At 36.1% G+C, this 16,246-nt stretch overlaps 2 protein-coding genes across 2 annotated transcripts; both read right to left on the bottom strand.

Moving 5' to 3' along the window:
• Positions 1–6,667: 6,667 nt before the first annotated feature.
• Positions 6,668–7,840, bottom strand: LOC127103241 (uncharacterized mitochondrial protein AtMg00810-like). The gene has a single exon (XM_051040507.1). It carries the CDS (start codon positions 7,838–7,840, stop codon positions 6,668–6,670), a length of 1,173 nt encoding a protein of 390 aa, XP_050896464.1.
• A 4,760-nt stretch (positions 7,841–12,600) lies between these two features.
• Positions 12,601–16,236, bottom strand: LOC127106748 (ketol-acid reductoisomerase, chloroplastic). The gene is made up of 10 exons (NM_001427049.1): positions 15,804–16,236; positions 15,617–15,709; positions 15,347–15,412; positions 15,050–15,190; positions 14,370–14,597; positions 14,127–14,244; positions 13,904–14,043; positions 13,621–13,788; positions 13,391–13,546; positions 12,601–13,252 (listed from the first exon to the last, which is right to left on the bottom strand). The coding sequence occupies exons 1-10, from the start codon at positions 16,068–16,070 to the stop codon at positions 12,884–12,886; spliced, it is 1,746 nt and encodes a 581-aa protein (NP_001413978.1). The 5' UTR covers positions 16,071–16,236; the 3' UTR covers positions 12,601–12,883.
• Positions 16,237–16,246: the final 10 nt, after the last annotated feature.

The raw sequence follows: 16,246 nt of genomic DNA, 5'->3' as shown, positions 1-16,246 counted from the left end.
GCTTCAGTTCTAGAAATTCCATCTCCTTCTTACATCGCACATCAGCAGGAAAATATTTCTCCAGAAAGACCGTCTTGAACCTTTCCCAAGTCATCTCAGCACCTGGTACTTCAATTCTCTGGCGAGTGTTATCCCACCAGTTTTCAGCCTCTTCAGATAACATATGCGTACCAAACTGCACCTTCTGTGCTTCAGTACACGTCATCACCCGGAAAATCTTCTCAATTTCCTTCAGCCAAATCTGAGCACCATCTGGATCGTAGCGCCCTTTGAATGTAGGAGGGTTATTCTTCAGAAACCTTCCCAAATTCTTAAACTCATCGACCGGCGGATTCTGCTGCGCCTGCATAGCCTGCGCCATAGCAGCCAAAGCCTCAGCAATCGCACGGTCATTTTCTCCAGCCATACTCCGCACAACAACACCACCACCGCTAAATATCGACAGTGTCATTTACACTAATCGACCAACAGGGAAAACATCACATTATGACTCGACTGGACTGACTATGCTCTGATACCACTAATGTAACACCCTTCTACCCAAACGACATATTTAAAGAATTTATCAGAGTACAACATGTAGAAGAGTTTACATTTCATTCAACTTAACGCTCATCACTTTACAACATAAAAATATTTCATTTATTTTAATAAAACTTCGCAGCGGACAACAACACAATTAACGATTTATAAAAATGTTTCAACAAAACATATCAATAATTTAGTCTTCATACACAACTTAAATAATAATATAATCTCTATTGAATCCCATAACCCCGGTGTCACATGACCAGAGCATTGACTCGACTCTGTAGAATAACTCTACACTTATTCTTCACCTCAACAAAAGCTACTCCTCATTATCTGCACATTGCTCATCATAGATGAACATAAACACATGCAGAAGGGGTGAGAATTACATTATTAAACAATAATATAACGACAGAATATAATATGAATAATTTGCACATATGTCAACACGGATCATCACAATCATCATTATAATCAACAAACTCATGAATATCAACAAAACAACACATCAATTGCAATGCACACACCCATGCATGACTCAACACGACTCGGTATACCCATTTTGTGACCACTACAGGATCACTACTCCCAGATTCACCACCATAGAATCCGAGTTCCCCATAAGGAACCAAGCCTCTCAACAAGCCCGGAGTCAACAACATCATTGGAACTCAGTCCGTTCATCACTAGGCATCGGCCTTTCATGAATGCATGCACATCAAACATGCATCATAATCAACATAGCAACAACAACATCATATAGTCATGTTATCATCATCATTAATAGCATGACATACAACTCAACAAAACAACAACAACATTACAACGATATCACATCTGGGAGTTTAAAACGCGAAAGCTGTCCGTCAAACTGATATGGCGAACGCCGTTAGGCTAATGGTGAACGCCATTAGCGTTAAACGCTCCTATTCTGGAAAAACTGTCTGTCAAACTGATATGGCGAACGCCGTTAGGCTAATGGTGAACGCCATTAGCGTTAAACGCTCTTATTCTGAAAACTGTCTGTCAAACTGATATGGCGAACGCCGTTAGGCTAATGGTGAACGCCATTTAGCGTTAAACGCTCTTATTCTGAAAACTGTCTGTCAAACTGATATGGCGAACGCCGTTAGGCTAATGGTGAACGCCATTTAGCGTTAAACGCTCTTATTCTGGAAAAAGGCCCAAATGGCGAGCGCCAAAGGCATAATGGCGAACGTCATTTGGCTGTTATGTGCATAAACAAGATTTTTAAGCGCAGAAACAGTGGACGTGCGGCTTCTAAGCCTACAACCCAATATCAACATTTAACAATCATACATACACAACATACTTCGATTACAATGTATATAACGCCACCATACTCACAGATCGGACAATTTCCCTCAAAACCACAACTTTCCCAATCTCCCTAAATTCCCCAAATTTATCAACAACCCAATCCTATATCATGTAATTGCTCGCATATTATCGTTTAATAAGGTTCAGACCCCTTACCTCTTTGGATTGAAGGAAGCTCTGAGCAATCTTTGGTCTTTTCCTCTTCCTTCTCTTTCTCTTCAGCGCTTCTCCCTTTTCTGACTCTGAGGCAAAATACGTGAAAATGAAAACCTTCAGTTATCTCCTTTGGCCTCTTTTACCCAATTCCACTTTTACCCTTCCACTCTTCATATTCCAATTATATTATTTATTTAATTATTATTAAAATAAATAATATCTATAATAATAATAATAATAATAATAATCCAATAATTCAACTTTATTTAATTAAATTAATAAAATACTATTAACTCAATTAAATAATTCTCTTATTTTAATCGGGGTGTTACACTTGGACTGGCGGCTGGCAGATTCTGATTAGCATTGATAGAGATTCGGTTGTCGTTCGTTGGCATGGTGGCGACAGCGGTCTAGGCGAGTCTCGAACTGATTTGGTCTGCATATTCGTTGGATAATGGCTTATGATTTAGACTTGTTTTGGATATGTAGGTTTTAGTGGTTATAAACATGCATCTATATTACTTAGTTAAGAAAAGAAGACAGGGAGAATAGGTGGCAGTCTTAGTAAGAGAGACAATGGTAGAAATTTCTTTGAGTGTATTCTTTAGGAGTTCTTTTGAGGTATCTAAGAAAATTGGAAAACACTTCTAAGCATCTTGGATTTGTGTGAGTCATATAGAGAGAGAGATTGAGCAACACTTTGGAAGAAAATATGATTAGTTCTCGAGAGATTTTGAGGCTACTTTCGTGTAACTTATTTATAATCTATTGTAACAATTCTTGAAAGTATAGTGAATCGGGAAGTTGCTCTCTCCTCCATAATAGATTAGTTTGATTGAGATGGATAAACAAGTTCTTTGTGTACTCGCCTTTTATTTTTCTCTTGTTTATTATGGATTTACGTACATTGTGCAATAGATTAGTTTTTGTTTGAGACCATTTAGTTTAGTTGTCATGGTTTCACGCATCAATATTTTTAGGTTTTGTTTGGGAGTTTAGAAGGGAAGAGAGGTGGAGGTTTTGAAAAAATGGAAGGAATGAGTGAAATAATATAGGAATTTAGGTGGAGAGGATTTTGAAGAATTTACTTATATTCAAAAATTAAAACCTCCTAATTTGGAGAACTAAAAAATTATATTGAAGGAGGAGTTTAGAGAATTTTGAATGATTTAAATAAATTATTGAAATATAATCTATGTTGTTATAGTATTCTGAAAATTTGAAAATATATTTATGATAAGCACTCTTTTATCACCGAATAGATCCGCAATCAACCCAACCTGGACCTCTACCACAATATGGCTATGGATGACCGTCAAAGCTCTTTCATCCATGTCGTTGTAGGTTAGAATCCGACCACCGATATCGTCCGGAATTTGGACACCGATCGTCGTCCTTTTATGCTTATTTTTTACGGTTCTGATTTCTAATAGTGTTGAAACATGTTTTCTAGGTTTTGTCTCGAAACATATTTTGTTAGAAATTATAACCACGAAATGCATCACAGATGGACGGTGGTCTAAGTCCATTCGGTGGCGGAGAACAGAGCTTTGACGGGTGAATGTCCTCGAACAGACAGCAATGTAGCTCTAGTGGGTGGAAGTCCTTAGACTGGCGGCTGGAAGATTCTGATTAGCATTGATAGAGATTCGGTTGTCGTTCGTTGGTGTGGTGGCGACAGCGGTCTGGGCGAGTCTCGAATTGAGTTGGTCTGCATATTCGTTGGATGATGGCTCATGTTTTAGACTTGTTTTGGATATGTAGGTTTCAGTGGTTATAAACATGCATCTTTATCACTTAGTTAAGAAAAGAAGACAGGGAGAATAGGTGGCAGTCTTAGTAAGAGAGACAATGGTAGAAATTTCTTTGAGTGTATTCTTTAGGAGTTCTTTTGAGGTATCTAAGAAAATTAGAAAACACTTCTAAGCATCTTGGATTTGTGTGAGTCATATATAGAGAGATTGAGCAACACTTTGGAAGAAAATAGGATTAGTTCTCGAGAGCTTTTGAGGCTACTTTCGTGTAACTTATTTATAATCTATTGTAATAATTCTTGAAAGTATAGTGAATCGGGAAATTGCTCTCTCCTCCATAATAGATTAGTTTGATTGAGCTGGATAAACAAGTTCTTTGTATACTCGTCTTTTATTTTTCTCTTGTTTATTATGGATTTACGTATATTGTGCAACAAATTAGTTTTTGTTTGAGATCATTTAGTTTAGTTGTCATGGTTTCACGCATCAATATTTTTAGGTTTTGTTTGAGAGTTTGGAAGGGAAGAGAGGTGGACGTTTTGAAAAAATGGAAGGAATGAGTGAAAAAATAGATGAATTTAGTTGGAGAGAATTTTGAAGAATTTACTTATATTCAAAAACTAAAACCTCCTAATTTGGAGAACTAAAAAATTATATTGAAGGAAGAGTTTAGAGAATTTTGAAGGATTTAAATAAATTATTCAAATATAATCTATGTTGTTATAGTATTCTGAAAATTTGAAAATATATTTATGATAAATACTCTTTTATCATTCTATATAAAATCATTTTTTTTCAAAAGAAAATGTTAAAAGATTTTTCAATATTTTTAAAAGAAAAAAAAAATCAGTGTCTATTCTTCCCCTTGTTAGATCTTGTGTTGGGACCTGCTGTAAACATAAAAAAGAAGAAGATAAAAATGACATTATGAAAATTACTCAAAATAAATTTTAAAATGTATGTTTACACTAAATTTTAGGTTCGATTCGCATCCACCAATTTAAGCAAATTGGATTCAAATGGGTAATCCGGCGAATCTCTATTAGGTTCAGTTGATAGATAATCCACTAATATATATTATTTTTGTATATATTTTTAATTTTGCATAATACTTCTATTTATAGAAAATATTTATAACTAATATATGTAAGAAATGTTTTTGCCATTTATTTGTTAAAGTAATTAAGCGTTTTAAACAATTGATCCCCTTGTTATTGTGACAAATTAAATAATTAATAAAAAAATTAAAATTAGAGTTTTTGGATTTAAACACATTTCTTTACAATCAAGGCTCAATATACATATTACATCTTAATGTGTGTGTCTTAATTTTATAAACATTTAAATTATTTCTAATCAAAATAATGTGGGATTATATTTTAACCAATTCATGATTACTTTGTTTTTCTAAGATTCTTGTTTCTTATTTTTCCAATTTATTGTGTTGATTCTGTTCTAACAATTACCATTGCCCAAATAAAAGTCTATATTAGCCTTGGTGGAAACTTTAACATATGAAATAATGAGACGTAGAGAATCATTCTGAACTGGAGGGCTATGACTCAGAAAATGGAACGTGGATTTACATGTATAATAAGGAGTTCCATCAGAAAATAACAGCTAATAGTTAAACAAATGAAGACTGCGAAAAGCAGCAAAGTCCAGGCTATTCAAGAATAAAACCATGCACTTAATGAATAAAATAATGATATTCTGAGCAATTATGCTTCTTGAACATGTTTAAGATGCAGGCACTTACATTAGCATTTGAGTCGTGTGCTTTCCGATTCCCAGGACCTGGACGCAGCATCTTAGCAATCTGTGAAGCTGATGTTCTCGTATTATTCTTGTTTTTCCTTGGGGCGCCTAAGATTTGAGTTGTAATACAAGAATGGTGCGCGATTATTGTTGAGAATGTATCGAGTGTGAGTAGTATGGACAATAGTCTCACATTGATTGTAAATGTGAAAACTTAAACATTTATAAGTGAGAGAACTCACTCACCTCTCACCTTAAACTTTTGGGTGAATATAAGGGACCGGATTACTTGTATCAAAAATTACCGGCGTCAGGATGGTGAATATGAAACATTACGATGAAGAGGATCATCATGACTAGAATGTTTGGGATACATTAAGTACTAAAAACAACAAACAATAGGTATGCAAGCTCGCTCATGCTTAATTGCATGATAAATACCAATAGGAAAGTATTTCTTGAACATTTTCTTTTTGATTAACGCGTATTATTGACACGGGCATGAAACAAGTAGAAACTTCACCAAAGATTCATGCAAAAACATTTTGAAACATAACTACACGACAAAACAAAAACAAGATAGACAACAATGACAATGACATTGACAAAAGCCTTTCCCACTTGCAGAGTAACATTTCAAACATTTATCCTATAATCATGACTTATTCATGTTCTACGAAACCTATTATAAATCACATATGCTCAAGGTTTTAAAAAACAGATTGTTAACACGAAAATAGCCACGACAAAATAGTTAAATGATTTACAAGTGTTTCTCCTAACTGCTTTTGCCAATTTAGTGGAGGTTTTTTTTCCAGATAAATGTTCAAGATCAATTACAGTGTATGATCAATTGATTGAAACTCTAGATCCTCAATGGAATTTGAAGAAGTTTTGAAGGCTGTTTTTCTATTACTAGAGAGTGCTGATTTTGCTTCTTACATGTTAACTTTGGAATATCAAAGGAGAGAAATTCATTAAAGAAAGTATATTCATTATAAAAACCTAATTACAATATACAAGTGTAATTAATATATATAGTAAACTAGGGAACTAACTAACTCCTAACTTAACTCCTAATTCAGTTACAACTATGATTAGTTAAGATTAAATAGAGTTATTATTTACATCACTATTTTCATCATGTAATAGCCCCCACAAGTTGGACTATGAATGTCTAATAGACCAAGCTTGAAAATCAATGAATTGAAGGAGGAAGCAGGCAATGGCTTGGTAAGGAACTGGCAGGAGGTGAATGAGGCCAGTTTGTATTTTTTCACGAATGACATGAAGTCAATTTCAATATGTTTTGTCCTCTCATGAAAAATGGGGTTGTGAGCAAGATAGATTGCACTCTTGTTATCACAGTAGACTGAGCTAGGTTGATTAAGAGAAATATGAAGATCCTTAAACAAATACTGTAACCATTGTAGTTCACAAGTTAAGCTAGCCAAAGCTTTATATTCCACTTCTGAACTAGACCTGGATACTGTGGACTGCTTTTTGGATTTCCAGGACAGCAGAGATGTGCCAAGGAAGACATAGTAACCAGTCACTGATCTGCGAGTAGCAGGGCAACTTGCCCAATCCGAGTCTGCAAAACCAGAAAGTTTGAGTGTGGAGGAGGAAGAATAAAACAATCCCTTAGCGGGAGCACTTTTGAGGTATTTGAGCACTCTAATTGCTGCAGAGTGATGAACTTGTAATGGCTTAGATATAAATTGACTAAGTTGCTGAACAATGAAAGCATTATCAGGCCTGGTTGTAGTCAAATATAACAGTTGGCCAATAAGTCTTCTATAGGTTGTTTCATCTTCATAGGGGGGTGAGTCACTGTCATGTAGTTTCAAGGAGTAATCAAAGGGAGTTGGACTAGGCTTTGTAGCCAATAAACCACTGTCCTCAAGCAATTCCAATGCATACTTCCTTTGATTGAGAAAGATACCTTGAGTGGATCGTGCAACTTCCAATCCAAGGAAGTATTTAAGCTTGCCAAGATCCTTGATTTTGAATGTGGAATCAAGAAATCGTTTGACATGATGTATTTCTTGTAAATCATCACCTGTCAAGACAATATCGTCAACATAGACTAGAAGAGCAGTGAAATGAGAATTATGTAGTTTTGTGAATAAAGAATGGTCAGCATATGAATGTGAATATCCAAGGGAGATAAGAGCAGTGGATAATTTTGAAAACCACTGTCGGCTAGCCTGTTTCAGTCCATATAAGGATTTATGTAATTTGCAGACTGTATTAGAAGAAGAATTAGGGGGCAAGAACCCAGGAGGCAGATCCATATACACTTCCTCATGCAGATCACCATGAAGGAATACGTTGTTAACATCAAGTTGTTCTAAATGTCAATCCTTAATAGCAGCCAGAGATAGAAGGGTGCGAATTGTTGTGAGCTTAGCAACTGGTGAGAAGGTATCAAAATAATCCACACCTTCTAGTTGAGTGTATCCCTTTGCCACCAGACAGGCCTTGTATCGTTCAATGGATCCATCAGCATGATGCTTGATCTTGTAGACCCATTTGCAACCAATTGGTTGCTTACCTACAGGCAAATCAACAACAGACCAAGTGTTTGTGGATACAAGAGCATCTAACTCAGATTTCATAGCAAGATTCCAACAGTCAAACTTACAGGCTTGTTTATAGGTTTTGGGTTCTGTAAGGGAACTAATGGATAGGCAAAACTGTTTGTGACATGGACTACATTTGTCATAGGATAGGACAGAAGAATGAGGGTAAGGAGAGTTACCTGGATTAGATGCTGGCAGCATTGAGGATAGCAAATTGCAGTGATATTCAGAGAGATAAGCTGGTGGTTTTGTGAGTCTGTTAGATTTTCTGGTTGGTACAGGAGGGGAAGTAGGAGAGATTATTTCATGTGGTGAAGGAGGTAATTGGTGAGGAGAGGGAGAAGAGGTAATGTCATGTGTTGGAGGAGGTAAATTATGAAGAGCTGGAGGAGAGGTAGGTTCATTTGGTGAAGTTAAGGATGGTGGAATATCTGTGAGAATGTCAAATGTGTCAATGGTATTTGTATTAGGGTTGATACTGACAGAATTATTTTCAGGTGGAGGTGAAGCAAAAGGAAAGATAGTTTCATGGAAAGTTACATTCCTTGAAACATAAAATTCATGGGTGAGAGGATCATAAAGGAGGTAGCCTTTGGTGCCTTCCCTATATCCAAGAAAGATGGATTTTCTTGCCCGTGGTGTAAATTTTGTTCTATTGTTGTGTAAGGTCGAGGAGTATGCAAGACATCCAAAAACTTTTAAATGATTAAGGCTGGGAGGAGTAGAATGAAGCATTTGATAAGGGGTGAGGTTGTTCAAAAGAGGGGTGGGAAGTCTGTTGATAATGTGAATAGCTTGTTGTATCGAGAGGTGTCGAAGGTTATGAGGGAGGTGAAAGTGAAAAGAAAGAGCATGTGCAACATTCAAAATGTGTTGGTGCTTTCTTTCCACGATGCCATTTTGTTGAGGTGTTTCAACACATGACCTATGATGGATGATACCTCTAGAAAGGTAAAAACTAGTCATGAGAAACTCAGGCCCATTGTCACTACGAATACATTTGAGTTTCTTATTGAATTGAGTTTCTATGAAAGAAATGAAATTAATTAAGTGAGTTCGGGTTTCACATTTATTTTTCATGAAAATTGTCCAAGTAAACCTGCTATAATCATCTACAAGTGTTAGAAAATACTTATGACCACATATGGAAGGGGTGGAAAGAGGTCTCCATATATCAGCATGAATTAAATAAAAAATGGCAACAAATTTAGTATTACTATGAGCAAAGGGTAAATTTCTTTGTTTAGCCAAATGACAAGTATGACAAGGTTTATGATTGTCATTGAAAGTGACAAAAGGAAAGTGAGATGAAATACATTTGTGTATATGAGAACTTAAATGTCCTAGTCTAAAATGCCAAATGGTGGCAGGATCAGGTTTGGAAGAATATGAATGAGTAGAGATGGAGCTGTTGACAGAATCAGGTGTGGGAGAGAGATCCAGAAATGAGGTAGTGTCAAGCACATACAATTTGCCAATCCTCCTAGCTGTAAATCCAGTCATCTTGGGATGGTGTAGCTGCACAATTTTACAACAATTAGGGAAGAGTTTGACATCATATAAGGTGGAATCAAATAGAGTAGTAACAGAGATAATATGACATGAAATGAAGGAAAATAGTAAACATTATGAAGAACAAGGGAGTCATATAACAAAACTGAACCAGCTATTGTGGTAGTAACAGTGTCACCATTAGGCATGGTCATAGATTTGGGTGCAATGTGATATGTGGAAAAATAACTGTCAAAGATATGAGTGATGTGATCAGTGGCACCAGTGTCAATAATCCACCATTGACTATTATTATCTCCTTGGGGTTTGGAGAGATTGTTACCAGATGAAGGAGAGGGAGAGGTATGAGAGACAGAATTTGTAGCAAAAAGAGAATTAACTGAAGAGGGTGAATGAGACTGCAAGTTGGATTGTTGGAGAAGTTGTAAAATCTGAGTATATTGCTCTTGAATCGTGGACAAAGAGGCACTTGATCCATTTGTTGATGTGGAAGCAGATGATGATGAGGAAATTGGAGCAGAACCAGCATCTTGAACAGAGTTCACCACAGAAGCATTTCCAGCAGGTGATGAGAGATGTTGCTTACGATGTTGAAAACCAGGAGGATACCCGTGCTTGATGAAACAAGTCTCAACAGTGAGTGCAGATCCGGTTGCCACGGTCATCGGAGGAATATCCACGGCCACGACCACGACCGGAGTTGTGAGAAGAACGACAAGGCGTTTGAGAGGAGTAATTCGCTGACGATTGATTCTCAAATGAAGAATTAGTGGTTGAATGAAGATTGAACAGGCGTTCTTGTTGAAGAATCAGATTGAACGCATTGTCTAGGGTTGGAAGTGGAGACATCAGCATAATCTGCGAACGAACATGAGAGTATTGATCACCAAGACCTTTCAAGAACTTGATTACCTTGTCTTGCTCCTTGAATTTGCACAGATCTGCAGCAGCACCACAAGAACACGGTATAGCACAAGTACAATCACGAATTGGGCGAAAAGTTTCGATTTCTTCCCAAAGTGTCATTAATTTGGTGAAATACGAAGAGATATCAAGAGTTCCTTGTTGAATACGAGCTACTTCCTCTTGAATATCAGCAATGCAAAAAATATCACCCTGAGAGAACCGATTCTCTAAACTTTTCCATACAAGAGAAGCACGATCACACCAGAGGAGAGATTTCGCAATATCTTCAGAGATGGAACGTTGAAGCCATGAGAGGACGAGGTTGTTACATCGAAGCCAGGGTTCATAGAGAGGGTCAGAGATAGGAGGAGGAGAAAGAGTGCCATCAACAAATTTTACCTTGTTCTTGGAGATAAGAGCCACCTTCATCGATCTGCACCAGATTTGATAATTCTTGTTATCAAGCACAGGTTGAACGAGAATAAGAGATGGATTCTCATTCGGGTGCATATAATATGGATTAGAGGGATTGGTAGCAAAATCAGAGTAAGAAATCATCATTGTTGAGGTGATTCAGCAAGAAAGGAAATTGAATAACGAAAAAAAAGGAAGAAGATGAATCGCGGAAAAAAAAGGTTTCAAACTGATACCATGTTAACTTTGGAATATCAGAGGAGAGAAATTCATTAAAGAAAATATATTCATTATAAAAACCTAATTACAATATACAAGTGTAATTAATATATATAGTAAACTAGGGAACTAACTAACTCCTAACTTAGCTCCTAATTCAGTTACAACTATGATTAGCTAAGATTAAATAGGGTTATTATTTACATCACTATTTTCATCATGTAATATTGCATGTTTGTATGTAAGCAATGGAAAGACTTGCATGTCTAGTGTAGAAGAAATAAGAAAAGTTGGAGTAGAAGGAGAACATTATAAGTGTGAGGGAGGAACAAGAATCTTGGAAAAACAAGGTGAACATAAATTGGATTTTGTGTCTCATATCCTTTTCGTGAGAATTTAAGAGTCAATCTCTTAAAGTCTATGAAACACTATGAAACGAACCATTTTATTCTCATATACTTTTACTCATTAGAATGTATATTATCAAGTAATTGAAACGAAATCACTTTATTCTCATATACTTTTACTCATTGGAATGTATATTATCAAGTAATTTATTTTCATCATTGAACTCAAGATTTAATGTTAATCAAGTGAAATTTTCATTATGATGATTAATTATACATGAAGTTTAAGAATAAAATTTCCATCATGATGATTAATTATACATGAAGTTTAAGAATAAAATTTCCATCATGATGATTAATTATACATGGACTTCAAGTGTGAAATTTACATTATGATGATTAATTATATATGGATTTATTCTAGTCTCTAATAATATTTTTTACTCGTTGGAATGTATATTATCAAGTAATTTATTTTCATCATTGAACTCAAGATTTAATGTTAATCAAGTGAAATTTCCATTGTGATGATTAATTATACATGAACTTCAAGTGTGAAATTTACATTATGATGATTAATTATATATATGGATTTATTCTAGTCTCTAATAATATCTTTTACTCATTGGAATGTATATTATCAAGTAATTTATTTTTATCATTGAACTCAAGATTTAATATTAATCAAGTGAAATTTCCATTATGATGATTAATTATACATGAACTTTAAGAATAAAATTTCCATCATGATGATTAATTATACATGGACTTCAAGTGTGAAATTTTCATTATGATGATTAATTATATATGGACTTACAAATGGATATAATTTTGAATATTCAATCTTTCTAATTGTCAGCTCCATCCATTCAGTTATTCTATTCAATCCAAACGTATATACTTTCATGTTTTTGTAACCAATTAAACAAGTTTCAAGTAGATCAGAATATCAATTTGTTTTCCTTTGAAGAAAAAATATATCAATTTGTACTTCGGACAGAAATAACTGAAATTTTTCTGCTGGCGAAGATTGTTTTAGGTGTAATTATAAGACCATGACCATAACCAATAAGATTGCAGAAGTATTATTTTACGGTGTATAATAGAAACCACTGTACTGAAACGGCAACTTTCCTCATCAGTAATTTATTTCAACGTAACAATGACAACCGAAAAGATTTGTGAACATCATTTATGAACTCATTTCTAATATACCACCAAGCAACATTACTCATTCGTAAAATCAAACTTAGTACTACAAAGTGATCATACAAAACTTCCATACATTTTAAAACTCACTTAACACAATAGCTGCTAGTTACTAAAACTTTGAGAAAAGCCATAATTCGTTCACATTCTAGTTACTAGACTGGCGCAACTCAGGACGGACAAAGTCTGCATCTGCTGGCACTGAAATGTCTAATGTGGGTCTTAGCTCAGCGCAAACTTGAATGGCCCCGTGCACTGGGTCTGACACGAAGTTGCTGATCAGGTCCTGGTTGATGGGAGCTCCACTGTCCACTGCCACCAAGGCCTGCTGAGTTAGAATGTAATCAAATCTGGGAGCCCATTTCCTTGAACCCAACCTTGCTGTGGTTGAGCAGTTGTCAACCATGAAAGAAACACCGCGAGCATGCATGAATGGATTCAAAGAATCAACAGACTCGATCACACTCTCATTAATGATTTCAGAGTAAGAATGCCCCTTCTTCCTCAAGACCTCAATCTGGAAATTGTTATAAAAAATTCAAAAGAAAAGTCAGTTTTTATTGTGTCAAATCAACCACAAATGAATACAAAGATAAAAGCTTTCCAAAACATGACAATAAAATAAAGACAATTAGTAACATAATAAGAAACAAACCTGGGCCATCATCAATGCCACAAAGACACCAGCAGTAAATGGATATAGAGGGCCTAGATCACCTGCCGGCCTTGTAGATCGAACGCGTTCACCAACCTTCCACATTCGGGTCTGATCAATTTTACCCATGGGAAATGCAGGCAGACCCTCTTTTTCCTGTAAAACACAGGAATAATTTTAAGTTCTCCATATAAAGGTCAACTATATATGGGAAATAAACATGAACTTACATAAAATCGACGACCAGCCAAAACAACACTGCGAATCTCACTACCACTGGCTACATCCTCATAGCACTCATACAAAATTTCCATGCAGGGATAAAAGGAAGCACTGTATGCTTTCTCAAATTCCTTCTTTCCATCTTCAGATAAAGCATTGTATACAGCCAACATGCCCTATCCAACCAAAAAGAACAATGCTTACTTAACAACTCACAAGCCCACATTCACATTGTAAGGGGGAAAAATCAAAAAGACAAGTATTTAGTAGATATAAGTATGAGATCGCAACCTGAGTTGAGATGGTTTTAGATATTACTCCTGTTATGGACTCAACGGTGTTCTTATAAGCCAAATCCTCACTCATTCCATTTTCAGTGTACCTTCTAAACAAGGACTCAACAATTCCATGAACAGCACCCAGTAAAATTCCTGTAAGCCATAAAAGCAAAGTTAGGTAATGCAAAGAGTCTTCAAAGGACAATATCAAGACACTTCAAGAAGCAAATTCTCACCTCTCTCTCCAAAAATGTCACTCTTGTATTCTTGCTCTAATGTAGTGGCAAATGTGAAAGGAGAACCAAGGGCAACAGACCACCCCAAAGCAACATTAGTAGCCCTGCCATCCACATCCTGCATCCAATGATATTATGCTTAGCCTCCCAATAAAATAAACTATTAAATCATCAAATAAAATAATACGGGCAAGGGCACATTGATGAGGGAAGGAATACAGATTAAGATATAGGGAGGTTTACCTGGTGGACTCCAAAACTTGAATTAATTCCAGCACCGTTTATCTCCTTGCCTTGTACATACAGCCTCCTTACAGATGGGCCCATTCCCTTTGGACACACAGCAATTACACTGAAATTTTTGGGAAAATCAAGTCCAATTGACTGTAAGTGCCCAAGAAGAAAACCGTGGGACAGCCCAAGTATGCTGTTTGGCTTCAAGTGGGAGAATATTTTCTCATAATTATCTGCCTGTGTTAAAGAAAAAAATTTAAAGTTAGTGGTAGGGCCTTGAGTGAAAAAAGAGAAGTATCAGAAAACTGCAACACCACAGAAGCATGACATAGCCTGAACACTTTCAAGGCCAAATCAAATTGTTTCCGCAGAAAATCTAAGACGAAATGTAAATTATAAGGCTTCAACAGGATGAAAATATTATTATCCTTATTGCGGAAAAAATGTTCTGCATCCAAAAAACATCCATTCAAACTGACACAACAAAGTACTACAGCATCCTTTGATTTATTCTAACATTATTTATTGTCTATCAATATGTTATATACTGAGTAATAACTGACACATGTGATCATACTTGGGGATGGAAAACAATACAAAATGACTGGAAGCATTCTTGATAATCAACAACAATAGACATTACCGAAAGAATCCAGAGATTTCTGGATGATCGACGTGAATATACTAACCTGTGCAGAATCAGAAATTAACAGCAATACAAGATCACTGCCTGATATAGTTTCCCATATGTCACCTAGAGTTCCTTTCTCCTCACTAAATCCAGCTTCCCGTGCCTCGTTAAAGGAACTAGAACCTTTCCTAAGTCCAACCTATAAAATTAACAGGATTGAGTTATTGTAACAGGATTGAAAATTGAGAAAGAGACCTATCAATCACATTTTCTTAACTAGTAAAATCATCTACAGCTCACAAGCATATATCAATATACCAATACAAGACTGAACCAGAACAAAATGCAGAATCACCTTAACCACAATATCAGACTTTGCTTCAACAAGCGAGTCACGTAGATTCTGTGCCTGGGCAGGTCCCTGATGAATATACCACAAAATTAGCAATTGTATTAAAATTATGGACTGTGCCAGTATCAGAATATTCCTTCTAAAATAATATATTCAAACACAAAAGGTATCTAGTATATCACTTTCTATCTTACAATAAAGTATTCCACAAAAATGGTTATAAAGTAGCTCCCAACTGCAACAAAATTAGGTTGAGATTAACAAAAAAATTACCTGTGAACCCCATCCAATGACACCAATCTGCTTAATCCCCTTGAAAGCATCAGGCAACAAATGAAACAAATCTCTTCCTCCTCTCACGATGTACTGCAACAAATCAACCAAAAAAATCATTCATTTAAAAATAAAAAGTAATAGTCAATTTCTGAGAGTAGAGTGAAAAATTAGAAGAAACCCGAACCTCTTCGTGTCCGGCGAGGTTAACTCTCTCCTTCTTGAAGACAGAAGTCTCAAAATCGAGCGAAACGGGATGTGTGGCGGGAGGAGCCGACACCTTGGTGGCGCCTAGTGCGCTGCCGACGGTGATGGATCTACGAGCCCTGATTGACTGAGGAGAAAGCTTTGAAAATGAGAGATTAGTAGGGGCGAAGCTTGCGGCGACTGGCTTCGCTAGGGTTTTGGAAGAAGCGGAGATCGCGGTGGAGCATGAGGAAGTAACGGCCGCCATTTTTGTAAGTGAAGAGTAGAAGACAGGTTTTTCTTACTTGTGGGTTTTATAGTATAGGTGTTAGAGTGAGTACGCTAACGTGCGCCACGTTGGTACTGCACCCCATGTGTCTCTAGTCTTCGAGTTTTGTTTGTTTACCACATGTTTGTGTAATCATCATTTCTGTTTTTTATGTT

The sequence above is a fragment of the Lathyrus oleraceus genome, chromosome 7 (assembly GCF_024323335.1).
Source record: "Lathyrus oleraceus cultivar Zhongwan6 chromosome 7, CAAS_Psat_ZW6_1.0, whole genome shotgun sequence".
NCBI classification, from domain to species: domain Eukaryota; kingdom Viridiplantae; phylum Streptophyta; class Magnoliopsida; order Fabales; family Fabaceae; genus Lathyrus; species Lathyrus oleraceus.
The sequence above is the reverse complement of the archived record's forward strand: the minus strand, read 5'-3'. Positions and strand labels throughout refer to the sequence as shown.